General features: G+C 42.9%; 1 protein-coding gene and 2 long non-coding RNA genes across 5 annotated transcripts; all 3 read right to left on the reverse strand.

Annotated features, from left to right (window-relative positions):
- Positions 1–206: 206 nt before the first annotated feature.
- Positions 207–1943, reverse strand: LOC110679167. 2 transcript variants are annotated; one of them, XR_002502276.1, is made up of 4 exons: positions 1174–1943; positions 1002–1103; positions 755–934; positions 207–697 (listed from the first exon to the last, which is right to left on the reverse strand). It is a non-coding gene; the product is annotated as an uncharacterized LOC110679167 (long non-coding RNA). The 2 variants fall into 2 exon arrangements; XR_002502275.1 differs by having other exon boundaries at positions 207–934.
- Positions 1944–9553: 7610 nt separating this feature from the next.
- On the reverse strand, positions 9554–11209 carry LOC110679188. 2 transcript variants are annotated; one of them, XR_002502291.1, is made up of 4 exons: positions 10521–11209; positions 10349–10450; positions 10102–10281; positions 9554–10044 (listed from the first exon to the last, which is right to left on the reverse strand). It is a non-coding gene; the product is annotated as an uncharacterized LOC110679188 (long non-coding RNA). The 2 variants fall into 2 exon arrangements; XR_002502290.1 differs by having other exon boundaries at positions 9554–10281.
- A 4017-nt stretch (positions 11210–15226) lies between these two features.
- LOC5565722 (zinc finger and SCAN domain-containing protein 2) lies at positions 15227–27396 on the reverse strand. The gene is made up of 6 exons (XM_001650028.2): positions 26998–27396; positions 16573–17817; positions 16416–16505; positions 15875–16019; positions 15723–15806; positions 15227–15658 (listed from the first exon to the last, which is right to left on the reverse strand). Exons 1-6 carry the CDS (start codon positions 27121–27123, stop codon positions 15360–15362), a joined length of 1989 nt encoding a protein of 662 aa, XP_001650078.2. The 5' UTR covers positions 27124–27396; the 3' UTR covers positions 15227–15359.
- Positions 27397–27987: the final 591 nt, after the last annotated feature.

Below are 27987 nucleotides of genomic sequence, written 5' to 3' on the forward strand. Positions count from 1 at the left end.
AGGATATAGGTATGTGCGTTTGACAAACACGTCGCTTTAGGTAACAGTTGGACACAAATATCAAATCGTATTATCTTAATTCAGTGTTCTAGTAATATGTTGTTGCAGTTTCCCGACCCGGTAGAGCAAAACTACCATAAGCGAAAAGAGAGTCAGACCACAAACACTGAGGGCTAGTGCACCACGAAAATCATAAATCAGCAAAATTCATTTTAAATGCGTATATTCAACATTTTGCCTGTCCTGGCCTCCTATTCTCGGTCCTGAGACCTCCTACGCTATCCTGCACTAGGATTCTTAAAAGCTAATATGCATTGCTCTTAAACTCTAGGACTCACTGATTCTGCATGCTCTCACGCCACCGGATAGTCTTCCAGGGAAGCCTTGCACCGGTCCTGTTGATGCTGCACAGCTGCCGCCTTCCTAGCCAACATATCCACCACCTTTCGATAGGCACACCCCCGATCAAAACTCCTCCGGTACAGCAAACCTCCGTATTACGCGTCTCGCCTGAATGTCGTGGCAACTCCGCTACGGAAATCCTCTTTGCTGCGCGCCTTGCTTGGCGCGACTGCTCTTCGTGTGTGGGGTGGGTGATATTGCGAACGGAATGTTCGATTTACGACGCCGCGACCCTGCGACCTGTCTCGTCCTCTAGGCACGTTGAGTGCGCAAAACTGCAAGAAAGAAAAGAGCCCTGCAGGCGACGAAACGTCAGCAAAATTCTCTGCAGATCAGCTAGCGCGAATCTTACCCTTCTAGAGGGGCTCTCTGCTCTGCGACGTGATCCGGTCTAAGTCGCTTCTGTCGGGATGGTTCTGGCGATCGAGTTGGCTTTCGGCTTGGCCGGTGATGATTCTCGACTTTCTCCTGCTCTTCACACGATTGTCTCCACCTAGCGTGTTTAATCCAGAGTCCGTGCGTGGACAGTCATCTAGATAACCGAATGATCAATTAACAGTTAGAGTAGCGAATCCAGCATCAGTTAAAGCTGGGCTCACCTATTTCCAATCGGGAATGATTTTCGGCAATGGCGGCCGACAATCCAGACGGTCTGGTTTTTCGACGAATCCCTCCTTCTTGGAAAGCACACGCGGATTTAGCTGCCAAATCAAAGATGGCGGAAATTAGTTTGGAAAAAATTTAGGCCGAAGCCATGATCACTCGGCTCACCTTCTTTTGGCCTGTTGTTCTTCCCTCTGGCCAATCGATTTCTTGCGCTGGTTTCCGGGTGTTACACCTGCTCACCGGTCGAGAATAAGATCAGCTAATCCAGTGGGCCGTCTTCGAGGGGTTTTCTAACGAACGCACTTTGTTCAATTCCGAAATGGAAATTCTCACCGCCGACTGAACGGCACACGCGGTTTGGCTTACAGATGGAAGACAATTAAACTCCACTCCTTTGCGATCGTTCACTTGTTCTGCCGGCGAGCTTTAATGGTGTGCGTGCCGTGTTGAACTTAACTTCTCCAGCATGATGATGCCGACGGATCTTTCGCTCCATTCTTTCTCTCGTGCTCTCATGTGGTGGTGGCGACGCTTCTCACTTGTCCACGGTATGATCTCCTAGTGTGGTAGCTGCCTCTGGTTGAGGTGATGGCTGTTCGAGTATGTGTACTGATACCGATTATCTCCCCAGTTTCTCCCAGCGTGATCGTGTTCACTGACTCTGCTGGCCGGTTAATGATCGTCATTGAATGATTGCAATGTACGTCGGCTGAATGTGGTGGCATAGCAAGGCTTTGCGGGGTTTCTCGAACCGAGTTTGACGGAGCAATGCAATTTAAATGTTGTGTTTTTCATCGTTTGCTTAACAACTAATTAGGCTTTCAAAGCATACTATCTAAGCAAAACAAATTAAACGTAACATAACTCTACCGTAGCGGAAGAATTTTTCATAAATCGTTGATCAAGCGATTTATGAAAAATTCCAAAAACTTCACTCCTCCTTCAGGATGATGGTCAGAGACAAGTTGGTCAACTAAGCTCTTGAGCAGACCTCAAGCTATATCGTGTGCCTAAACTCTACTAAACTTCATCATACGCAAGCCTCGGCTGCTTGCCAAATCAGATCTCCACTATCGCCTTAATTATGTAATCTTAATCTATACCAAACTTTACACCAGCTGCGCCTGGCAGATTCTTCGACCTCTCAAATCGTCTCTGACCAAAGTCCTTGTCCAGCTTCATCAAATCCTACGGCAAATCTTCATTCATGTTGGATTCTAGCCTACTGTGTTGACTAAAATAGGCTTAATTTCGCACTAAACATTAAGAAGCTATATTTACAGACTAAGGAAAAATGGTTTTGTTTTCGTTTGTGCGGATATACTGAGGAAAGAAGCATTTCCGCGACTAAATCATCATGGGCCCGAGAAATAGGGTTTTACCGCGCCCCTGGTCGCGTTACCTTTGGGATGAAGATTCCATGACGACCCCCAGATCTTTAACCCTTGGCCACGCATTCGAATTGACTGGAAACACTTGAGGGTTCGTGTGCACCGCTCCAGTCGTGGATTGGTTGGATCGCCGAGATCGTATTTCGTTTCTTCGTAGTGGTGCCACTCATAGCTCTATGTAGTGATGGTGGTCGTATTGTTGATGTGCTCGATTTGTCACGATCGGCTAACGGCATGACCACTAGGTGTGTTTTGTTGTGAGCGTTTCTCTTCCTGGTTGGCAGCATGCTGCCGACATAGCTTGATGATGGTGCTTCTCGGGATGTCGCTGCGCTTGATTCATTGTCCTGTTTTCGGTATCTAGAGCCTCCCTACTCACGACGGTTTTCAGGGTCCCAGTCTCCCTTGCCCGCTGTAGGCTGTCGATTTGCTGGGTGCTTGTAATGGTATTTGGAGCCTCCCTACTCACGATGGCTTTCAGGGTCCCAATCTCCCTCGCCCGCTGTAGGCTGATGTCTTGCTGCGTTATTCTTGTTGGTATTTGGAGCCTCCTTACTCACGATGGTTTTCAGGGTCCCAATCTCCCTCGCCCGCTGTAGGCTGATGTCTTGCTGCGTTATTCTTGTTGGTATTTGGAGCCTCCTTACTCACGATGGTTTTCAGGGTCCCAATCTCCCTTGCCCGCTGTAGGCTGTCGATTTGCTAGGTGCTTATAATGGTATTTGGAGCCTCCCTACTCACGATGGCTTTCAGGGTCCCAATCTCCCTCGCCCGCTGTAGGCTTCGCCTCGATTCCTCCTCTCTCAGTGATACCAGATGCGATTTCGCTGCGCCTGATAGTGGCCGTAAGCTTTGAGCCGCGTCGAACCGATGGTTGGTCGTCGATCTCCGACTCTCCACTCCTCCTATCCGAAAGCCAGCTGGTGCACTGCCGAGATCCCTGCTCCCCGTTTCCAAAGACACAGGGTGCGATTTCTCCCGCTTCGCGAACGGCGCGCGGTACGCTTCCTGGCGCGATGGAAGTGTTTCGGTACCACTCGTTGTTTCTCCTACCTGCTACTGTGCCAGTCCGGATTTCTGAAGGATGGGATCGCAAATCGTGTACTGTCTCTTGCGATGATCGTGATCTACAACAAAGCTGACGAAACGTCGAGGTGGAGAGGTAGTCGTATCGAATTTATTGCTCATCACACCTGACTTCCTGCCATTTTCCCGCTTGGTACGTGTTTTGGAGCGTGGTACTCATGGTTAACAGGCACTGCCTGCGGACATAGCTTTAACGTTTTGGAACCTCGCTCGGATGAACGGAAATCCTTGCTATCGGCTCACAATCGGTGTCGCTGAGGTGAGTTATATTGCAGCGGTTCGTCTCACTCAGTCTTCGTGGTTGATGCTCCCAAAACGGTGTTTTTGATCGCTACTGTTGTTGGTCTACAGGCACCGCCTGTGTACATAGCTCGTCCGGTCCGGAATCTCGCTTTTAGGAACGTAGATCCCCGTGGATGATGTCTTCAAATCGATGTAACGGAAGTGCAGAATCAGATCGATTCTCTATGCCCTCCTGGTCGCTGTAATTGTGCCCAATCATGGTGTTTTTTCAGCGTTCTGCTTCGTCGTTGACAGGCACCGCCTGTTTGCATAGCTTGAACACTTTCGCTTAGTCCGCCTTGATGTCCTTCGCGTGGAATCTTCCCTTTTTGCCGCTCAGAACATCTTCCAACACGTAGAGGTTCGTCCCGAGGATTTCCTTCACGATCGCCGGAACAAATTTCGGCTCTAGTTTGCTGTTGATCTGATCCGCCTTTGACGAGAGAACGAATGATCGTCGCCAAACCAAATCTCCTACTTTGAACGCTACTGATCTTGTGCGAAGATTGTATCGCTGCTTCGCACGCTGGTGGCTGTTCTTGATCCGCTCGATGATCAGCTTCTGGATTCGATGAATTGCTGAGAGTCTCAGGTCCTGCGCTACCTTCGGATCTTCTGGCGTGTTGAGCTCCTGCTGTGTGTAGAGGTCTGTGTGCAACAACAGGTTTCGCCCAAAGTTGGCTTCGTGCGGACTCACACCCGTTGCCTCGTGCCGAGCTGCGTTTATCGCCGCCGTGATTGCCGGTAGCTTTTCGTCCCACTCTCGATGATCGCCGTCCAGCAACGCCCGAATACAGGTTACTACGACGCGGTTGACGCGTTCGGCGTTGTTGACCTGTGGACAGTAGAAAGCTGTCTTCATGTGTTCAATCTTGTGCTTCGCCAACCAAGATTTGAAGACCATCGACTCGAATTGCTTCCCGTTGTCGGACAGTATCAGCCGTGGACGAGAAAACTTCAGACAAACTTCTTCTTCTAGGAACTCCACCATCTTCTGCGAATCCGCTGTTCGCATCGGCTTGACGACCACGTACTTGCTGACCCAGTCTACTACTACCAACAGCACCGTGTTGCCTCGTTTGGAACGTGTGAGCGGACCGACAAAGTCCACTGATATCATCTCCCATGGTGTTTTCGCCGGCTTCGGGTTTCCCATCTGTGGCATCATTCTGCTCCCCGGTGCTTTGCACGCTTTGCAGGTCGCACAGTTCCTGACATAATCACTAATCTCCTGCTGCATCTGCGGCCAGTAATAGTGGGCTTGTATCTTGTGCCAAGTTTTGTAGAAGCCTAGATGCGCCGCTGCTGGTTCGTCGTGAAATCTTCGGATCAGCTGGAATCTTTCTTCTTTCGGGATGACTTGCTTCCACTTGTGGTAGACTGCACCGACTCCGTCCTTACAGCGGCAGTTCTTGAACAGCGTGTCGTTTGCTATGCGAAAGTCCGGGAACTGGTCTCCTTCGCTTTTCACCTTCTCCACCAGCTTTCTGTACCACGGATCATGCACCTGATCTACGGTGAACACCGCTTCTGCTACCGTTCTCGAAAGAGCATCTGGAACAACGTTGATGGATCCCTTCCTGTACCGGATCTCGAAGTCGAACGCATTAAGACGCAACAGCCAACGGCTCATCAGCGCTGTCGGGTTTTTCATGGACTTCAAGTAGCTGAGCGCCGCATGATCGCAGTACACAATGAACCGGATTCCTTCCACGTATCCTCTAAACTGCTCGATCGCTCTGATCACCGCGAGACATTCCCGCTCTGTCACCGAATACCTCCTTTCCGACGACGAAAGCTTCTGCGAGAAGTAACTTATTGGGTGCTCCTCACCGCTGACCTCCTGTGTTAGCACCGCTCCTATTGCAGTGTCGCTGGCGTCGCACGCTATGGCGAATGGCTTGCTGTAGTCCGGCATTGCTAGCACTGGTGCCGAAACCAGGGCTGCTTTCAGTTTTAGGAACGCTTCTTCGGCGACCGGGCTCCATCGGAACTTCGTTTTGCCTGACGTCAGGTTCGTAAGTGGTGCCGCCAGTTGTGAGAATCCGGCGATGAAGCGTCGGTACCAATTACAGACACCGAGAAAACGCTGCACTTCTTTTCTTGTCGTTGGAGTTGGAAACTGCACGATCGCTTGGATCTTTTCATCGTCTACACGCCAGCCTTGTTCGTCAATCACGTAGCCGAGGTACTTCATGCTCTTCCTGCAAAACTTCGATTTTTCCGCCGAAATCGTGAGATTTGCTTGGCGTAGCCGGCGGGCTACTTCTTCTAGAAGTGCTATGTGTTGCTCGAAGGTCTCGGAGCAGATGATGATGTCATCGAGGTAATGAAATACCAGTGGTTCTAAGTCGGCGAACAGGTGTGTCATAAGTCGCGCCAGAGCTTGGCTAGCTGTACATAGTCCGAATGGCACCACCTTGAACTGGAAGTGGCCTCTAGATGGGACGGTGAATGCTGTTAGCGGCCTCGAACTGCAATGGAGAGGTAACTGCCAGAAGGCATCCTTGAGATCGATGGACGAGATATACTTGCTGCTTCGGAGGTTGTTGGTGATCGCCGCGATCTGGGGAATCGGGTAGCCCTCGTTCACCATGATGGAGTTGAGGTGTCTAGCGTCCAAGCAGACGCGATACTGCCCAGTCTTCTTCTTGACGGCAACCAGCGGGTTGTTCCATGGCGAGAACTGCGCCTCCTCGATCACATCCAGCGCTATCATCCGGTCAATCTCCCTATTCACCTCCTGCAGAACATATGGCGACATGGGATAGTGCCGTTGCTTCCGTGGCGGTGCGTTTCCTACGTCTATTCGATGCTCGTACAGCCTGGTTCGTCCTAGCTTGCCTTCAACCGCTTTCGGGAACTTTTGGATCGCCTGCTCTAGACGTCTCTTCTGTTCGGGACTCAGCTGCTTCATCTCTTGTTCTTCGCTGCCTTCTTCCCCTTCCTGCTGGGATTCGACTATGCAACACACCGCTTTAACTCCAAACTTTTCCCAGAAGTTCATTCCGAGAATGATGCAGTCCGGAATGGAGGGCACCAGTAGCACCGGAAGAACCTCGTTGCGGTTGTTGTAGACGATTGGAAGATAAACGAAATTGGTTATTCTATGTTTTGTGCCGTCCGCCGTTTTTATTCCGCCACAGACGGTTCCTTTCTGCAAACCGCATTCTTCTGCTAGCGTGGCCCTTGCTCCTCCTAGCAGAGAACAGTTCGCTCCGCTGTCCAGCAAGGCTGTTAACTCCTTTCCGAGCACTGAGATAACGGCGTGCGGTCGATTGTCGCTTCCGGGGTTGATGATGATGGAGTTGATGTTGTCGAATTCGGGAATGCCGGAGGGGTCTCCGAAGTTGTGCGGAGAGCTGCTCCCCTCTACTGCTGGTTCTCCGCTGGATAGTTTACCGCGTCCGTGCGGCACGTGAAGCAACTGCGCAACGAGTAGCCTTTCCGTCCACACCGGTAGCAGAAAAGGATCGCTTGCGGTTTTGGGCAGTCCATGAACCTGTGGCCTTCCTCGTCGCAGTTCCAGCAAACCATCGCTAGCCGCTGGTTGTTCGGAGCTCCTTGCTGTTCTTCATGGTGACTTTCCGGTTGCCTGATCGGTTCTGGCTGTAGGCGGTAGCTCCGCCGGTCGCTCTCGTTCGGTTCTTGCACCGTGGTTGGAATCCACTGCTGCGCTTGCCAGCCCGCTCTGCTTCGAGCCTGTTCCGGCTGCTGTTGTGGTTGCCGTTGCTGATATGGCGCCGTTTGTGGCCGCTGCTGCTGTGCTTGCGCTTCCCTTATTTGCTGCCGCCCTGTTCTCAGAACGTCCGCCTCGGTACGGTTGTACCTGTCCGTCAGCCTTGACTGCCTTTCGTCGCGTGCGGCAAAGCTTGGCCTCGTAGTTCTCCGCTCTAGGTTAAGCTTCAACGTGTTGACTTGCTCCACCAGCTCGTCAATTGTGTGTTGCCAAGGGTCTTCACAATGCTCTTCACCTGGTTCCTGTTCGGAAATGCTTTCTTCCGCCTCCACCACATGGATTCTGCTGAAGCGCTGTGGCTGTTGCTGATGTTGAATCGGTGGCGGTCTGTTGGTCGATACTGGCGTAGCGAAGTTCGGTTCGAGTAGCGCACTATGCGGAATCGGAATTCTGCGTTGTCTGTTCAGGAGCATTCTCGTTTCGTCGTATCCGGTGCATACTTCCACCATTTCTTCCAATGAACGTGGTCTTGCTGCTGTGACGATCGCTGCGTAGTTTTCGTTCATATTCTTCTTCACCAGAAAGAACTTCTCGTCGTCCGGAATAGGTGGATCCACAAAGCGGAAAAGAGCCGATATATCACGATAGAATTTCGCGAAAGATTCCTCTTTTCCTTGGAATCTGAAGCTGGCCTCCAGGCGAAGAATTTGGGAGTAACCGCTGGGCAAAAACTCTCTGCGGATCTCTCGCTTGAACTGTTCCCAGGTTCGCAACAGGTTCTGCGACGTTGCTCGTGCATACCAGTCGATGGCGTCCTCTTGGAGAAGATGCTTGATGGAGCTCAAAAGTGTGGCATCGCTCATTCCTTCCGACCTCGCGAAGGTCTCTACGCGATCCAAGAATACGTTGAGTGACGTCGTGTCCTTTTCACCACGGAACTTAAACGGCCAGTTGTGCACCGCCTTTTGCATTCTCCTTTCGTCCACTCGCTCCGGCGCCGGTCGTTCTCGGCGAATCAATCGTTCCAGATCATCTCGCATACGGTAGTATTCTTCCCGCATCCGCTGTTCTCTCTCCTGCATCTCCGTTATCCTTGCTTGCAGTTCACGGGTTTCTAGCGACTGGTGTTCCCGTGTCGTGGAGTTCCATGGATTGCGATCCCGGGGATGGTAGGGAGGTGGTGGTGATGTGGCATGCTGTCTAAACTCTCTTTCACCAGTGTCTTCGTTGTCTCGTGCTCGAAACGAGCTCGAAAACAGCAATCCTTGTCCTTGTCCACCCGAGAATGACGTCACAGGTGGTGGTGTGGAGTCTTGCCTCGAAGTGTCGCCCACTGGAATTGTGGCATCGGTCGTTCCTCCGACTGCTCCTTCGTTCTCGCCACCGCTTCGTCTCACTGCGCCGGTTGATGGCGCTTGACTCACAACACTCTCACTCCTTGGCACACCATTCACTACACTTGTCCCGTTGATTTTGTTCAACAGCACGTCGACATGCACGGTTAGCATGCCATGCGCTTCCCGCAAGTCACTCGGAGGGCGAATTAGCTTTAAACGGTCGCGATAGTGATGAAGACGTGTCCGGATTTGACTCAAAGCCGCATTATCAGCTGCCCGAATGGCTGCTTCGGTGCTAATATGTAGCTGATGAACCTGCGACTGGCAGAGTTCTATATTTGATTGGGAACTCATAACATGTTCCGAACTAGTGGGCTTACTATCTCTGAGGTTCTCCTCTTGGATTAGAGCCTTGAGGCGGAGAACTTTCCCTCTGTGGGTGGTCGGACCTAGGTTGACTACGTGGCGTAAAGCCAACTCGTAGGTCACTTCTTCGTCAGTCAAATGTGTATAATCCATATCTTAATATCAAATATTATGCGTAAGGGTTAAAATATCCTTGATTATCAAGGCCGGATAATCAAATGCACAAAACCAAAAAGTTCATAAAACCAAAAAATCGCTTACGGTAGCTAAATGTTGTGGATTTTACGTTGGGCGCCAGTGTTGCAGTTTCCCGACCCGGTAGAGCAAAACTACCATAAGCGAAAAGAGAGTCAGACCACAAACACTGAGGGCTAGTGCACCACGAAAATCATAAATCAGCAAAATTCATTTTAAATGCGTATATTCAACATTTTGCCTGTCCTGGCCTCCTATTCTCGGTCCTGAGACCTCCTACGCTATCCTGCACTAGGATTCTTAAAAGCTAATATGCATTGCTCTTAAACTCTAGGACTCACTGATTCTGCATGCTCTCACGCCACCGGATAGTCTTCCAGGGAAGCCTTGCACCGGTCCTGTTGATGCTGCACAGCTGCCGCCTTCCTAGCCAACATATCCACCACCTTTCGATAGGCACACCCCCGATCAAAACTCCTCCGGTACAGCAAACCTCCGTATTACGCGTCTCGCCTGAATGTCGTGGCAACTCCGCTACGGAAATCCTCTTTGCTGCGCGCCTTGCTTGGCGCGACTGCTCTTCGTGTGTGGGGTGGGTGATATTGCGAACGGAATGTTCGATTTACGACGCCGCGACCCTGCGACCTGTCTCGTCCTCTAGGCACGTTGAGTGCGCAAAACTGCAAGAAAGAAAAGAGCCCTGCAGGCGACGAAACGTCAGCAAAATTCTCTGCAGATCAGCTAGCGCGAATCTTACCCTTCTAGAGGGGCTCTCTGCTCTGCGACGTGATCCGGTCTAAGTCGCTTCTGTCGGGATGGTTCTGGCGATCGAGTTGGCTTTCGGCTTGGCCGGTGATGATTCTCGACTTTCTCCTGCTCTTCACACGATTGTCTCCACCTAGCGTGTTTAATCCAGAGTCCGTGCGTGGACAGTCATCTAGATAACCGAATGATCAATTAACAGTTAGAGTAGCGAATCCAGCATCAGTTAAAGCTGGGCTCACCTATTTCCAATCGGGAATGATTTTCGGCAATGGCGGCCGACAATCCAGACGGTCTGGTTTTTCGACGAATCCCTCCTTCTTGGAAAGCACACGCGGATTTAGCTGCCAAATCAAAGATGGCGGAAATTAGTTTGGAAAAAATTTAGGCCGAAGCCATGATCACTCGGCTCACCTTCTTTTGGCCTGTTGTTCTTCCCTCTGGCCAATCGATTTCTTGCGCTGGTTTCCGGGTGTTACACCTGCTCACCGGTCGAGAATAAGATCAGCTAATCCAGTGGGCCGTCTTCGAGGGGTTTTCTAACGAACGCACTTTGTTCAATTCCGAAATGGAAATTCTCACCGCCGACTGAACGGCACACGCGGTTTGGCTTACAGATGGAAGACAATTAAACTCCACTCCTTTGCGATCGTTCACTTGTTCTGCCGGCGAGCTTTAATGGTGTGCGTGCCGTGTTGAACTTAACTTCTCCAGCATGATGATGCCGACGGATCTTTCGCTCCATTCTTTCTCTCGTGCTCTCATGTGGTGGTGGCGACGCTTCTCACTTGTCCACGGTATGATCTCCTAGTGTGGTAGCTGCCTCTGGTTGAGGTGATGGCTGTTCGAGTATGTGTACTGATACCGATTATCTCCCCAGTTTCTCCCAGCGTGATCGTGTTCACTGACTCTGCTGGCCGGTTAATGATCGTCATTGAATGATTGCAATGTACGTCGGCTGAATGTGGTGGCATAGCAAGGCTTTGCGGGGTTTCTCGAACCGAGTTTGACGGAGCAATGCAATTTAAATGTTGTGTTTTTCATCGTTTGCTTAACAACTAATTAGGCTTTCAAAGCATACTATCTAAGCAAAACAAATTAAACGTAACAATGTTTGTATAAACCAGCGGTTCATGTATTCAGCAACGAATTTCCACACTATATCCGTTTTAACATTACAGTGATTGCGTTGTTGGATTCTGTTCTACGCTGGTGGAAATACCTCGCTTGTCGTACACAGCTTAAGCGTGCTGGAAATCTGCGCGACAGTTACCACACTTCTATCTTTGATATCAATAACATCATACTGTCATCCTATTGCTTATCAGAGAAAGGAATCATTTGAGCTGGAAGTAACTGTAGTGTTTGACTGTTTGCTTTGAACAAACTGCCAATAATCCGAGCAGAACCATTTCAGTTTGCTATCAATATCAGTTCCATTGGCGACGCCTAAGCACATGTACCTCCACAAATGCTTCGCTAAGATCGCTAAATACTCATGAGGATGTCAATAATGTGAATGTTCAGAAGTAATCACACTTGAGTTGGGAACAGCTTTCATCGTGATGAACGACATGCAAAAATATGAAATCGGATGGTGGTCGACCAACAAAAGAATGTGCAGGTTGAGGATCAACGGACGATCAACGGCACTGATGATGACAAAGATGCAACTGGAACGCAAGTAGGCCTACCACCCAAGCTTCCACGTCAAGATCATCATGAGAGATTAGGAATAGAGATGGACGATTGGGAAGTGCTCTCCGACTGGCGAACATGGATGTCCTATGCTTAATTGTTTTGCCGCCTCTAAGAATATGGTCATTCACAGCACCTACTTCCAAGATAATCTCCCGAACTAATATAACTGGCGATCACTATTGCAAACGGACCCGAATCGATCAGGTATTGATGGATGGATTGCACATCTCCGACATAATCAACGTCAGAATCTATCGTGGTGCTTACATTTAGCCTACCCTCTACCTGTTAGTAAGAAAACTGCGCTTAAAACTCCCTGTCATTAACGACGAACGGTACCGACGCCAGTCAGCGTGACCTTCAGCGATTGAAGTAGAAGGATTTCGCCACAGCATCGCTGCACATCTCGAGCAGTCGTTACCGGATTTGGTTTTGCTGGCTGAAACACTTCTTGGTTGTTCTACTACAGTAAAAGTAGCCGTCAACTCACAGGTATAATCATTGTGCGTTGATCATTTTGCTCCACGACTTTCGTATACCAACTCGTAAAACGATAATGATTGACATTTTAACTTAAGACTGGTAGGATAATGTAGGAGAACATGTGACACTAAACATCCACGTATGCAGTATACAGCGTGAGATGATTTATACTAGCGAGCTAGATTGTCATTGTTTTAAACACTTGAAATCCTAAAACTTCGCATATGTTACTGATAAGTTCAAATGAGCATTTCAATTCACATTTAACGTTTTTTAAGGCTGATGATGTTGTTCATTGAGGTTGAGCTGATGGTTTTATTGATCTCTTTGCAAAATCCGTTCTGGAGAAATATGTACTTTAGCTAAAACAATTACAGTCAGTTCTCTTATAAGACACCACACACTTTTCTTTCACCACTGTCTCCCAATTATTTTTCATCGAATGAAGCTGACTTTTTTATTTGAATATACAAGTCGTAATGTTACCTTATTGCGAGAAAAAAAAAGGATTAGTCGGCCAATAAACTGCAATTAGTTTAATGTGAGTAGCAGGGTCTGGTAGAAAACATAACTGAATATACGTACATATTTTATAACGATTTTAAAGTTATTACGGTCTAACATCACCATGTAATATTTTCATCTCTGAATCAAAGCTCTAATTCACTAATTCACTTCTTTAAAGCATAGAGCTTTTCATTATCATATAGGTGCTGAAAAAAATATATGTTTTTCTTTTTAATCGATAAAAAATATAGCAAAAAAATAATAAAATACATAAAAAATCCATCTCAAACCATGCGGAATAACTTTTTTGTCCCACGACGAATATTTTTGACCCCATACAAACTTGTTCTTGTCTCACTTAGATCTTTCAAATGAGATATGAGTCATCTGTGTACATTCCAGGCCCAGATTTGACCAATCTCCTTTCTCTAGGAATTCCTGCACCATTTATCCAAGTACCATCAGTGCACAATATTTCGCTCATTTGAGACAAGTTATGTGTTCAAAAGTTTAATAAAAAATAACAATTGAGTTGATTCATACTATTTTTATGTCACAGCGTAGCTTAAAATATATGTAACTAGCGGCGAAATAAATTGAACTTGGAAAACTTTTATACCAAATTATGTAATTGCATTTCTTTATCTTTATCTAATCGACATTTTCCTAATTTTGCTAAATATTTGCATGAGAAGTTATTGAAACACATAAAAATACCGACTGATCCAATAGCCGCTCACAGTTTTTTCGATTAATTTTTCAATCCATCGATTCTTTCAAAGTTTGTATAAACTTTTATGTTTTTCAAGCAATTCTTCAGAAATTCTTGCAGGAAATTGTGCTTAAATAAGGCCTACGGATATCGGGCAAAACAAGATGTCAAGATAGCCATCTATGACGCCATCTACTTCTTCTTCTTGGCATTAACGTCCTTACTGGGACAGAGCCGGTTACTCAGTGTAGTATTCTAAGAGCACTGATACGATACGAGTTGCCGAGTGAGTGGTCGATGCTGCTGGCGACGTTGTTGCTATGGGTGGTCGCTGTGGCAACCTGTACTACATGCGGTGCGGCGAATCTGCGTTGGAGGTTAGCGAAGGTCATCAGCATCTGGTGAACTGCCAACACCAGTGGCATCGACGGTTGGGCCACCGCGATTGGGCGGCCATCGAGCGAATCAACAAAGAGCAACTAGCGAGCGGCGTAAAGGTGAGTGATTGCCACCTAAAATTAGTATGCGAGTGCTGCTTGGATGGCAAATCTGCTCGAAGTCCCTTTTCTCCGTTGACAGACTGGAAATCTTCTGCCTTTTTGGATATTGTGCACACGGACTTGTGTGGCCCGTTGAAGCACACGACGCCGAGCGGCAATCGGTACGTGATGCATATCGTGGACGACTACAGCAGATTTACCGTTACGTATCTGCTACGAAACAAGAGCGAAGCTGCACAGATCCTGAAGGATTATGTTCGCTGGACGGCGAATATTTTTGGCATCAAACCGCAATTCACCACACCGTACACGCCGCAGCAGAATGGAGTAGCCGAGCGGAAGAGCCGTTCCATTACCGAAGTGGCCACGTGTATGTTGCTGGACGCCGGACTCGACAAGCGTTATTGGGGCGAAGCGGTGTTGACAGCGACGTACCTGCAGAACCGTCTGCCCTCGCGATCTGTTCCTAAGACTCCGCACAAGGTTCGGTGGGGCCGCAAACCGGACTTAAGTCATCTGCGTGTCTTCGGTTCGCACGCCTACGTGCATGTTCCCGATGATCCTATAACATTTCCCCGAATACCATTACCCCGAAAACCATCACCCCGAAAGTCAATACCCCGAATGGTCCAGTACCCCGAAAACCAATACCCCGAAAACCATTACCCCGAATAGTCCGTTACCCCGAATACCATTTCCCCGAATGGACCATAACCCCGAAGAACAACTTTGTATGTGCAAAAGTTTTTTGATGGTTTAAAAAAGTATTGTATTTTCCCATGTAAGAGAAAATAACAAGCAAGCAAGGAGACAGCAAGCATCTTAAAAAAGTCGGTTTAATCTAAATTCTAAATTCTAAAATCTAAATCTAAAATCGTGCAATTTTAACCAAATAATATCTAAAATGAAAGTTTAAGTCCTATTCTGCATGCTTAGTGGATTAGATCAATTGTACTCTAAATTTAACGTGAACATCAATAAAACCAGATTTCCATACTAGCTGTAGGCGACCTGTAGCTAAAAACTGTGACATGTTGGATCATTTCTGAGAATGGCATCAGATTCAGCAACCCCAGATCTACTAGAGACACATAATTTGATCCTTGAGACACGAAAAAAGCGTTTTTGTTACGCTGTGTTATATTTATTTTAGATTATTAACAATTTTTTTTTGGAAAGTTGTCATCATATTATGTCACAATGCTACAAGAAATAGCTTCTTTATTAGGATCTCTCACAGTTTTTTTTATTTTAATTTATTGTTATGTCCCTTTTAATCCTTCCAAAAAAATTAGCATTTATTCGCGGTTAATCCAATAGAACATGATGTACCATACCATTACACAAATATCAATGTGGCTGATGGAACGCCGTCATGAACTGCAAGTGCTGCTGATTGGTCAACGGAATCGGATGCGTTTGCGGTGGCATACGATGCTGGCCGTGGTGCAACTGTTGCGCGGGCAACGAGCTGCTGTTGCTGTTGATGCTAGCCGTTGGAGAAACTGGTTGATGATAGCTGCTGCTACTACCCTCACCACCATCATCGAGTGGCTCAAATGTAGGATGATTGGTTTGCATGTGCTTTTTGAGGGAACTCTTCTGTCCAAAACTCTGGCGACAAACTGAGCAGTTGTACATTTTGATGCCTGTGTTTGGGAATAATATTTTGACATTAATTTGGATGTATATGGATGTTCAGGGTGTCCTTACCGGTGTGAGTGCTTTCATGCTCCAGCAAGAATCGCTTTCGGATAAAGGACTTTTCGCAGTAGGAGCATTTGTATGGTTTGATGCCTGGGGAAAATTTAACAAGATATAGAAAATTACTTTATGATTTCGTAAAGAATAACGCTTGAACTTACCAGTATGACTCATTTCGTGCCGCATCCGGTTGGTGAAGTCAGTGAAAGCTTTTTCGCAGTAGCGGCAGGGGAACTTTTTCTCGCCATTATGAATTCGCATATGGTACCGCAGATGCAACTTCGCTTTGAACATTTTTGCACAGACCTTCATATAATATAGAAATGAACTTTTAGTATTGTTTCATGTAATGATGGTGATACAGTCGGGTCTCCTATCAAACGCTTTCCAATTATGCATTTCAAGACACCTTTGAACATTATAGAAAACTCAAAGCTTATGGAATTCCATCAATTTTGAGTTGCTGTTCAAATTTCCACATGATAGCGCTAGTGAGCATACAATTTTTGGGACGATGGATTGATGCAAGATGAGCATACAATTTTTGATTTGCAAGAGCTTTCATGTGACTGACTCAAAAGTGTTTGACATTCCTTTATTTTTCACGAATTTGCCATAATTTCAAAGTGACAGGATTAAGAGCTCTCATTTAACACCCTAAACCATGTGTCTAATAAGAAACTTAACGGTATTTATACTGACCTCACACTTGAACTGCGGATTTTCCACGTGATTGGACATATGAGCCTTGAGGCCACCTTTCTGTCGGAATGATTTCCCACACGCGGTACACTGCATTAAAAGTTGAAAGAAAACTCATTAGTTTGACGAATCGTTTTTTCTTTCAGCAAATACCAACCTGATAGGGCTTTTCATCCGAATGGATCGTCATGTGCGTTTTGAGGTTGCCCTTTTGCGTAAATTTCTTATCGCAAATGTCGCACTTGAACGGCTTATCGTTCTGATGGGTCAGCTCGTGTTCCGTGAGGCGTGCTCCGCTATTGAACTGCAATCCGCACAGAGCACACTGGAATTTCTGCAACTTGTACAGCCGCTGCTGGTGGTTGATCAGTCCGCTTTTGTCCGTGAACCGTCGGTAGCAGACCTGACATTGCACTGGTTTTTCTTCGTGGTCTTCCAGATCCGCTTCCTGCTTGTTGATCTGATGGGCCTTATGGGCGTGGTCGACCATCTCTTTTTCCGTTGGGAACGACTGCCCGCAAGCCTGTGCGCAACAAATCCATCCTAATTCTTGCTGGATCGCTTCTTTGATCGGAGCCACTATGGTGGTGGGTCCTCTCTTATACGGATGCTTCCTGGAATGATTCCGGCGACGGGTCGCTTCACTGAATCGATTCTTACATTTATTACACTCCCATATGATCTCCAGTTGTCGAACGCGCTCTTTGTGATAGTTGATGCGGCGCTTCGACTTGTACTTACGTAGACAGCCATCGCATGGTACTTTTGTCGTTGGTTTTGGGTTGGATTCCCTTTTTCGGATGTGAACCCTACTTCGATGGGTTTCTAGCTCTTGAGGCGATTCAAATATGAACAAACATCCGCAGCATATATGTTTGCCTGGTTGAATCTGAATTACATTGTACAAGTCAAGCTCGTGTTCGTTCATTTCTAGATTTTCATCTCGCTTAATACTTCGTTTGTTGAGCAATGGCTTATCATCCGTATTTGCAGGTTTCGGCCTAGGCTTCCGACCACGCTTTTTCGGAGCCACTTCTTCCGGCTCATCATCACTTTCGCTCTCACTATCACCATCGGAGCTTTGAGACTCGTCGTAGTCACTCTCCGGTTCATCTCCGCTCTCTTCTTGAAACGAAGTTTCCACAGCTTCCTCAACCATTCCTTCAATTGGTTCGACCTTCACTTCCGTGAACTGAAACACGTCGGTTTCGTTTACCATTGCCACAGCTTCGTTCGTGGTGTTGTCACTTGCTGGGATACCGCCGGAGGTTGATTCCGGCTTGAAGATCTTGCGCAGGTGGCGATCACAGTCGCGAGCGGTCTTCACAAAACTGACCAACAACTTCAACGTTTCTACGCACCCGGCACAAACGTAGGATGGCATTCCGTCGTTCTCGTGGATCTGGTGGAAATGGTGTGAAAAGATTTTGTTAATACCTATTTGATTAGATGTGACGGTCAAGTATGAATTTATAATTTCGATTAATCTAGCTAATGTTCAATAAACAAGCAGACGCAAATGAACATAATCTAGCTATAGCTTTCTGTCGCACGGATCGCTAGGGTTATCCAATATCGTTGAGTAGAGGATTTCAGAAGCTCAAGGAGTAATTTCTTGAAGGCAAAAGAAAAAAGTTTATACTTCGTTTAATTTCAACTGAGCTTCCAGGCTAGTCATGAACTGCTTTGAATAGTGGTCCTCTAATCTACAAGCTTAATCAGTTATTTAACGAAGTATAAGGCCTGCGTGAAGGCAAGCCTTTAATCTTCAAATCTTAGTGAACTCACTGGTTACAGTTATAGCTCTAAAAGCCTGTTCTCATCGGAGTTCGTGGATAACTTTTTTCAGTAGTTGGGCTCAAAAACCGACAAAACATAGCCGTATGAACCTTAATAGCTATGAACCATATTTATTGCCTTTCGAGAGATTACTCATTATGCTTGAAGATCTGAATGCCTCTTCTCATAGGAGCTCGTAAATAGTCGTTGACAAAACATATTTAGGTAATTGAGCGAGTATATCTATCTATATACGTTTGTCATAAACCTTCGTCAGGGCACTGGCGATGCTTGTCCTATAGGTTACTATAGTATATAGTATTATCCTATAGGTTACTCTATTTTATATTAGGGGTACCGGGGGGCAGTATGGACACCCGGGGCAGAATGAACACCCCCTGTATCTTTGCATATGCGAATACTTTTACACTTTCGATGCAAACAATATTTCAGTTGCCTGTTGGAAGAGTAAATTATCCATTAAAATTTCAGAAAAAAATGTTTAAAACATTGATTTTAAACCGAAAAATTGAGCATGATTTTATTTTGTTTGAAAATTATAACATTCACACCTCACCAAATAAGGTTTCAGAGGCAAATGACTGCATGTTGACTGATAATGTAGCTTTTGATTGAATCTTCAATTATTTATGCAATATTCAAAAATATACCCAGTCAACATTTTGGTTGGTATAACTTTTGTTATAAATCATTCTATATGAATCAATTGAATCGTATAGAATGCACGAAAAGGCTATATACCTACCAAAGTGGAGGCTATATGCGTACTTGGCACGACTTTTTCGGACTTTCTACGATCAGGTATACGATGCCACAAAATTTAGATGAAAATAAAAAAAAAAAAGTTTCCAGCGAGTCTCGAACACAGGACCTCTGGATCAGGAATCGGGCACTTTACCACTGTACCACTAAGGGTTGCTTATTCGATGGGTGATTATTTGCCTATCTTAATACATGTTTCATGTACAGCGACACATACTTTGTTGTTCATTGAGGCCCATCGTCAGCAGATAGACAAAGTTTGGGTGGCAATTTTTGCTAAGTTATTGCGATTTCATACGATGCTTACTGGATTGATATATGATTTGTCAGTTTATATAGCATAACGTGATTATATGTTGCACTATTTACGACATGTTTTGTTGTCAACACAGATTGTCGTTTATGGATCGTATTGGGGATTTATATACAACTTGTATTGACAATGATAACGCTCAATATGGCATCTTGTGCAATTCTGATTTTGGACGCATGAATATGTGATTTTGGATGCACATTCTTATACGATACGTGGTTCACTGGGTAGTAGATTTTTATCTGGTACTTTGAGACATTAAAAACTTATATGAAAATTTATAATACTGCTGGGGCAATATGGACACCGGTTGACAAAGTAGAGCTGACACTTCAAAGAGAAAGAAATATAACTTCAAACACAAAATTATCCAAAAATATTTAGCATTTAATGCAATGACTATGATGCGGAACCACAAATCGGTTGAAAATCGTCAATTTTTAATCAAAACTAACCTGGAGGCGATATTGAAGGCACAATTTAAAACAAAAATAATATTCATTATTTTGAATAGCTGTTAATTCTAATTGTTTGAAATCAAAAATGGAAAAAAAACCCTACCGCCACAGGTAACATCTACTCCGCCTCTTCGTCTACCGAAAATTCTAACGGAAAATCATCAAATGTACCCACTTCAAGTGATATGTCTGCCTCTGATTTTAATTTTTTAGCTGAACAATTGAATCTAATGATTGATGCAATGTTCAAAGCCACCACTATGACTGAAGCAGTCCAAGTTGGTGTAAAATTTACTAATCAAATTGTTATATGATTACGTTTTTCTAATAAATCCAATGAATAATAATTTAAATATTTTATATTGGAATGCTCGTTCTTTGAATTGTAGAGGTCGAGCTATTTAATTTTCTTACAGCTAATAACGTGCATATAGCAGTTATTACTGAAACCTATAAACTTAAACTTTTTTGTTTATCGTAATGATCGACTTGATGGGGCATGTGGGGGAGTTGCAATCATCAACTGTTTTCGTCATTTGAAACTAAAGTTTTTGAAACTTTAGGCACAGATAACAGACGTTGAAGTCTGATTGTAAAACTGTGTAAGACAATTACTGGTCATTTTGAATGGCAACACAAGTAGCAACATCGTGGTGGCGCTATCATCGGTCAGTTCCCATGACGATGTCCTTGGTGAATATGGAATATTTCAAGATACTAATATCCACCACTGAAAGACGCAATTTGCTGTGTAACGGCGCTAGTGATTGCAAGGAGTTTCAATTTGAATATTTACACAGGTTTTCAGAAATTTTTTGTTCTAGCATAAACATCTGTTATCTGAGCTTTAGGTGTTTCAGTTGAAACACAGCTTAGTAAATAAACTTTCATAGCTGCCTATTTGCCTTTTCAATGCTCTGGACAGCAAGGTAATTTGCTCCAAACTGACTTGCGAAAATTGACTCGCAATAACTCAATTTTTTTTTAATAATTCTCGAAGTAATTTCAACGGCAGAATTTTATTTGATGAGTGCTCTTCAGTATATTTCTCAATTCAATACCCTAATAGTCCTACATGTTTTCCTCTTCTAGAAATCCATCTACGATTGATTTGGTCTTAACCGACTCTCGTCATCTTTGCAGCCAATAAGTTACTCTTGCTGATTTTGATTCTGATCATATTCCTGTTGTATTTCAAATATACCATGAAGCGATTCTCAATCCTATCAGCTCCACTTTCAATTATGTTCGAGCCGACTGGAATATATATGCCTCTAATCTCGATGTTAACATTTCTTTACAAACAAAACTAGATATTGACAATGCTCTTGAAACTTTAACAAATTCCATTGTTGAAGCCACGAGAATTGCAATTCCAAAAAGTGAAGTAAAATTTTAATCCGTGATTATAGACGATGATCTTAAACTCTTGATCCGTCTTAAAAACGTGAGGAGAAGGCAATTTCAACGCACTCGCGATCCTGCTATGAAAATTATATGGCAGGATTTGCAGAAAGAAGTCAAGAAACGTTTTGCATAAGACGGTGTTCGCGCTCAATTCAGGCGTGAGCAGAAAGCGACGACTATTGTGTCATTCAACACTGGCAGTGGAATATTCCACTGCCAGGCAGCGTGTAGTTTCTTCAGTTGGCGCCAATTCAGCAGCGCGCCAAACTATTAAGAGCAGCGTGCGTCGTAAAAGACTCAATAGAGCTTAGTGACATTTGAACACACGTAGACTAGCATACGCTCGTCATACACAGTTTGTTTGTGTTTTCTTCAAAGAAACTTGCACTCGCTTTCCAGACTCATCAAAATGCATATGGAAATATTACCCAATTTGAAAAATTTACACCCGGTTTCTGAGTGTTTTTCGAGACTGAGTGCATATTGTTTTCCTCTAAGGTTCACAACTACATCTACACTAGGGCACCCATACTATTGGGCGTGATAACCACTATAGATCAATTATTGTATGCCCGTACTGTGCGCCTATATAAGGCGCGCTATTAGAATGTAAGAATTGTAGTTTGTTTCGTTTCCCCCACCGAGTAGGCACGCTGCCTCTCGGTGGCAATAAATCAGTAAGAGTAGTGTGTGAGTCGATCGTTTGATTCTTCGTCCGCCCATAAAAAGACACAACGTAGGGAAAGACGTCCTGGCCGAAACAGACGGATTTCACGCCAACTCGACACGCGATTGGCAGCACCCCTTCAGAATTCAATGAAACTTTCTGGATGTCAAAAGTATGTGAAACTAAGATACTTTACATACTTTGTTTTTTCCAAAATCGATCTAGACTAACATTTGGAAAGGGTCAAAGTTTTTTTTACTTTTTTTTATAAACCCGTATAACTCAAAAACGGTAAGACCTACAAAAAAGTGTTGTATGGGGGACTGTCGTGAAATTTCCTGACGTTTTAGAGAAAAATATTAAAAAAATAAAAACACATTTTCTACACTGAAAAAAAAATATTCAAAACTTTAAAGTCGATTTAAAAAAACGGCCACTTCAGATTTTGATCATCCTTAAGCAAAAAGTTTCGTAATTAAATTTACTAAAAGTCGCCCATACATTGCAAATTGGGCATATTTTAGAGAAAAAAGTTTTTCAAACATCGAATTTTTTAAGTCCCAAAGTTTTTTTTTTTTACTTTTTTTATAAACTCGTATAACTCGAAAATCGCAAGACCTACAAAAAAGTGTTGTATGGGGGACTGTCGTGAAATTTCCTGAAGTTTGAGAAAAAAATATTGAAAAAATAAAAACACATTTTCGAATCAGAAAATAGAGAAAACTTTAAAGTAGATGGAGTACCGTGTACCTTTTAATTCCGCTCCTAAATGCTTATCTTTGACAAGGAGTCGAAATACGCGTATCTGTCAAAAGATAAGCATTTAGGAGCGGAATTAAAAGATACACGGTACTCCATCTACTTTAAAGTTTCTCTATTTGAGATTCTGCTCAGAGGATTCGAACATTCATTAAAGAGTCAGAAAATAGATTGTATTTTTTATTGAGAATAGTTAAAAAACGGAATTATACAGTGATTATGTTTTTTTTTAAATGAAGGCAATCAATGGACTTCGCCTCTGCCTATGAGGAAATCAACTCCGTCTAACAATCCGACGGATTTTTATGGTTCTAAAGGTATCACAACAGTATTGCAAACATTGAAAAGTTACAACCTTATCCATATCCCATTAAATTCTCTTCTAGAAAAAGTTTTGTGAAAAATAACTTACTAAACGTACCTGCGTTAAACGCCAGATGAATAAGAAATAATGAATATGTTTGTATTGTTATCTACCTAAAAAAAGTTGATAAGCTCATAACTCATGATTTTATTTGCAAATAACAGTCTTCTTTTTCACGAAACAAAAAAGACTCCTTAAAACAAGGTTAAATACTGGTAATTAGCGACTTTTCTGAAAATTATAACGCTGCTCAAGGATATCACTGGAATAATTCCCAATTCTAAATTTATCATAAAAAAGATAAAAAATTGGAAAATGTTAGTTTTATTATAATATCAGACTCATGACACAGTAGCAGTTCAGCTATTTATTTCAAAATTGATAAATTTTGTTAAACAAATCAAAAGTTATTTTTAAGTCAGATGGAGCTGCAGCTCATTATAAAAATAAAAAAAAAAAAATGCCAGCTTATGTAATTTCAAGAAAATACATGGATTGGAAGCAGGGTGGCACTTTTTTGCCACATCCCACGGCAAAGGCCCCTGTGACGCTATTGGTGGCACTCTCAAGCGAATGGCAAAAAAAGCAAGTCTTGCAAAATACTATGGAAACACAATCGCAACTCTGCGAGAACTATTCGACTGGGCAGTGAAACAAACTGATACATGTATCACCAAATTAAATTTCTGTTATATATCTAATGAAGAGTATGTTAAAATGTCAGAGGAATTGGTGGAATTGTTTGATAAGGTTAAAACTGTCCCTGGTACCCAAAAATATCATTTTTTTATGCCTACTAGTGATACACAAATTGCAGCCAAACGGTATACCAATTCAGAGGATGAACCAAAAATATTCAATTTATTCAGTAAAGCCCAAAAATAATGTAAATATTCAAGTGCAGATACTATGTTTTAGGATATATAGTAATAATAAAAATAAAAACAAACCACGACTTTTTTCATTAGCATAATATTGACCCTTTCCAGACACCTGTTAAGATTGGCTTTGACCAAATAAGAAATTAAATATTATTGTGATATTTTTCCAACCATAAAAAAACCCATCGGATTGTTAGAAGGAGTTGATTTTCTCATAAGCGGTATGGTGCGAGATCAATTGAATTTAATTAAAAAAAAACTGTATAATTCTGTTTTATTTCTTTTAACTACTCCCAATAAAACAAATATAATCTATTTTGTGATTAAAACTCATTTATCACTTGAAAATATGATCATACTAGACGATTTGAAGCGAAATAAAAATTAAATAAAAAGTTCATTTTGGACTTAGATGTTAGAAAAACTTTTTTCTCTAAAATATGCCCAATTCGTAATGTATGGACGACTTTTAGTAAATTTAATTACGAAACTTTTTGCTTAAGGATGATCAAAATCTGAAATGGCCGTTTTTTTAATCGACTTTAAAATTTTGAATATTTTTTTTTTCAGTGTAGAAAATGTGTTTTTATTTTTTTAATATTTTTTTCTAAAACGTCAGGAAATTTCACGACAGTCCCCCATACAACACTTTTTTGTAGGTCTTGCCGTTTTCGAGTTATACAAATTTATAAAAAAAAAGTAAAAAAAATCTTTGGGACTTGAAAATTTCGATGTTAGAAAAACTTTTTTCTCTAAAATATGCCCAATTTGCAATGTATGGACGACTTTTAGTAAATTTAATTACGAAACTTTTACTTTAATTTTCCAACATACATTGTTAGAATGATTAAAAGTTGTCTGTCAAATCGTACACTTCAGGTTAATCATCAGAACCCCAGGTCTGAAAGACTTACTGTAAGTGCTGGTGTTCCTCAAGGCGCATTTTGGGACCAATATTGTACAATATTTTCACATCTCACACCTGAGTTACCTCAGGGATGTCAAAAATCTTTGTTTGCGGATGACACAGGCCTCACCGCCAAAGGACGAAGTCTGCGTGTCATCTGTAGTCGATTGCAAAAAAGTTTGGATATTTTTTCTTCATACTTGCAAAAATGGAAGATTTCTCCTAATGCTTCCAAAACTCAACTAATAATATTCCCACATAAACCAAAATCGCTTTATTTGAAACCTTCAAGTAGACATGTTGTCACGTTGAGAGGGGTTCCAATAAATTGGTCAGATGAAGTTAAGTATCTAGGACTCATGCTAGATAAGAATTTAACTTTCAAAAATTACATTTAGGGCATTCAAGCCAAATGTAACAAAGATGTAAAATGTCTCTATCCCCTTATTAATAGAAAATCAAAACTTTGTCTCAAGAACAAGCATTTTATATTCAAATTTTCAGGCCAGCCATGTTGTATGTTGTACCAATATGGACTAGCTGTTGTAATACCAGGAAGAAAGCTCTGCAGAGAATTCAAAATAAAATTTTGAAAATGATTCTGAAGCTTCCTCCCTGGTATAGTACCAATGAGTTACATAGAATATCCAATGTTGAAACATTGGAACAAATGTCAAATAAAATAATTGAAGTGTATTAACATATTAATAATTAATAATTTCAGGCAAAAATCGTTACAATCTTCTATTACCACGATAATTGCGTTATATATTTAGGTTAAGTTATGGATGTGTAGATAACGCAATAACGAAATATACGCATATACGCATGCAAATAACGGTGCATGCGTTACCGGTAGGGCAGTCGGCGAGCGCGCCAAATAGAAGGAAGAAAGGGAGAATGGAAAGTTTGCATCAGGGATCCTGAGAAAATTGAGAGAATCTCTCACGTATCGCTCTCTGTAACTATCATAACATGCTGCACATTATGAGAGACTGTTTATCGTATACTGCTACAACTTTGATCAGATTGGGGGGATAGTAGTGCATGATAAAACCCCTCTAAACATGATCAAGCCTGGGGGACACTATTGCTATTGGAAGTTCGTGGATTGTTTATCGTGCCAGTAAAGAAAAACACTTATCCCCAACGGTAAACGAGCGAGAAAAATGGATTTTATCATCACTCTCATTTTGGGGCTCTCGCTCGCTGCTTCCATTTATCAGCCTTGTTACACCTTGCGATACAATGACGATCGTGGACTGCAACAGATGGGATGTTTTTCTTCGCTTGCGTTGATCGTGCTTCATTCTCAAATGAGAGCGAATTCTGCAATGCCTGGTTTGCATCCATCCGTAATGTGATGTTCAATCCGTTCAGACGTGTTTATTAAAAGATCTCTTGCGTACAGTAGTTGATTTATTAGTTGCGTTTCTTTCCTACCGAAATTCTGGTTCCGCGTTCCACTTCGGTGACCCTGTTCTGCGTTTTGGTGTGTCCACCTTTGCCCAACATTGTCTAATAACACAAAACAACTAGATATAAGAAATTAATGTATTGTTTGGAATGATACTAATAAATACTAATAATAGATACTAATTAGGAAATTAAAAAAAATGGGGTATGCAACTTGTTGGTCGTTGCAAAACTCGGTTTTTTCAGCACTCGTCGTATTTATTTTTCTTAAAAATCATTTTTCAGCTTGTTGCATAAATAACTATTTCAAACAAATTCTTATAAACTCAGTACTTAGTTATGTTTATTTCAACTTAGTATTAGTAATGTATATTTCAACCGAAGATGAAGGTTCAAATCTGGATTGGGCGGAAATGTTTATTTTCATTTTTTTTTGTTTTCAAACCATAACATGCAACGTTGAATTCTTGAACTGTTCCTATGATTCCAAGATTAAACAGTAGAGCAATCCAAAAGCAGAACTATTAAGACCAACGTGCTGATTTTTTTTTACCGTGTGACTTTGAAACGCACCGACAAGTATCACACATAAAAATATTCATGCAAAATTAAAATTACGTTTCCCTCAGTGCGCACCAACAAAGGGGGATGCATTTTGTGAATAGGCCCTTTTGTTAAGAATGTACTTGTGACACCTATCAAAATCCAATATTTAAGTGCCATTAAATGAATCATTAATTTTAAAATTTCGACTACCTTAGTATCCAGCTCTGTTCGGATTTTAAATTTATCCATAGACTAATAATTATATTCCACGTATTCTCAATAATGGTTTGATTCCGACTGACCTGGATGGCGGTGCACTCCATGATGATGTTCGCTATGAAGGCATCGTCCAGCTTGGAGTAGATCGGAACGAGCTGCTGATGGAACTCGTCCCGGTTGGCGTTCATACACGTCCGACAAACGTCCATCGTGTACCGGATGCTGGGCTTTCCACGAACAGGACACAGCGATATTTCAGCCGGTTTTCCGGTCCGGGAGCACTTTTTTTTACTTTAAATATTTTTCACTGTGGTTGTCCACTGTCAACAAAATTCTGCTCTCGACTCTAATCTAGCGTACCTTGTAAAAATGACTAGTTCGTTAAACAGAATTATTTTAATCGTAATTTGGGTAGAGGATACTTTTGGCCTATATAATTGGTAGTTAGAACTCAATTGCATACGATCGTAGGTTGATTGCATAAAAACATGGCTCTTTACACGCTAACTCTGAAGTACCCATTAATGGGTACTTTCGTACCCATTTCCCACTAAAGTGGTTTAACTCATTAAATGAGTAAGGTCGACTTACCCATTAAAGAGTATTAGACACAAACTTCAAAACATGGGTATTTTTTACTCCTGGTTAATTTTGAAAAAATGGGTAAAAATGCCTCATGTTTTTGCTGATTTTGCTCTGGATTCAGGTTAGGAATTGAGAATGTGGTAAATCGAGTTGAAAAACAAATCTCAGTATAATATAAAAGAATTTCGTATTTATTATGTCATGTCATTATCACTAACAATTTGTTTTAGTTTTTCTTCATATTTTGAATCTGTACGATCCGATGCTCCCGATACTCTTTCTCGGTTTTCCAACTTTGCACATTGGATATCGGCTCCGCAAACTGTTGTGCCGCAACAATATCCGGGTTCTGTTGAATAAATAAAGAAAACAATAGTCCTCTAAGAAAACAAAAATCACCTCAGAATCTACTTACCTTCAAAGATATCTTGAATATGATTTCCAGCTTGCTATTACAATAGTTCCGGCACCAAAAATAGATTTCAATA

This window comes from Aedes aegypti, chromosome 3, assembly GCF_002204515.2.
Source record: "Aedes aegypti strain LVP_AGWG chromosome 3, AaegL5.0 Primary Assembly, whole genome shotgun sequence".
NCBI classification, from domain to species: Eukaryota; Metazoa; Arthropoda; class Insecta; order Diptera; family Culicidae; genus Aedes; species Aedes aegypti.

Coding starts and splice junctions, on each gene's coding strand:
- LOC5565722 (XM_001650028.2), bottom strand. CDS start 27,123: ATGGACGTTTGTCGGACGTGTATGAACGCCAACCGGGACGAGTTCCAT. Junction 17,818..26,997: donor TGGAGTGCACCGCCATCCAG/GTCAGTCGGAAT, acceptor CATTTCCACCAG/ATCCACGAGAACGACGGAAT. Junction 15,659..15,722: donor GCATGAAAGCACTCACACCG/GTAAGGACACCC, acceptor TCCCAAACACAG/GCATCAAAATGTACAACTGC.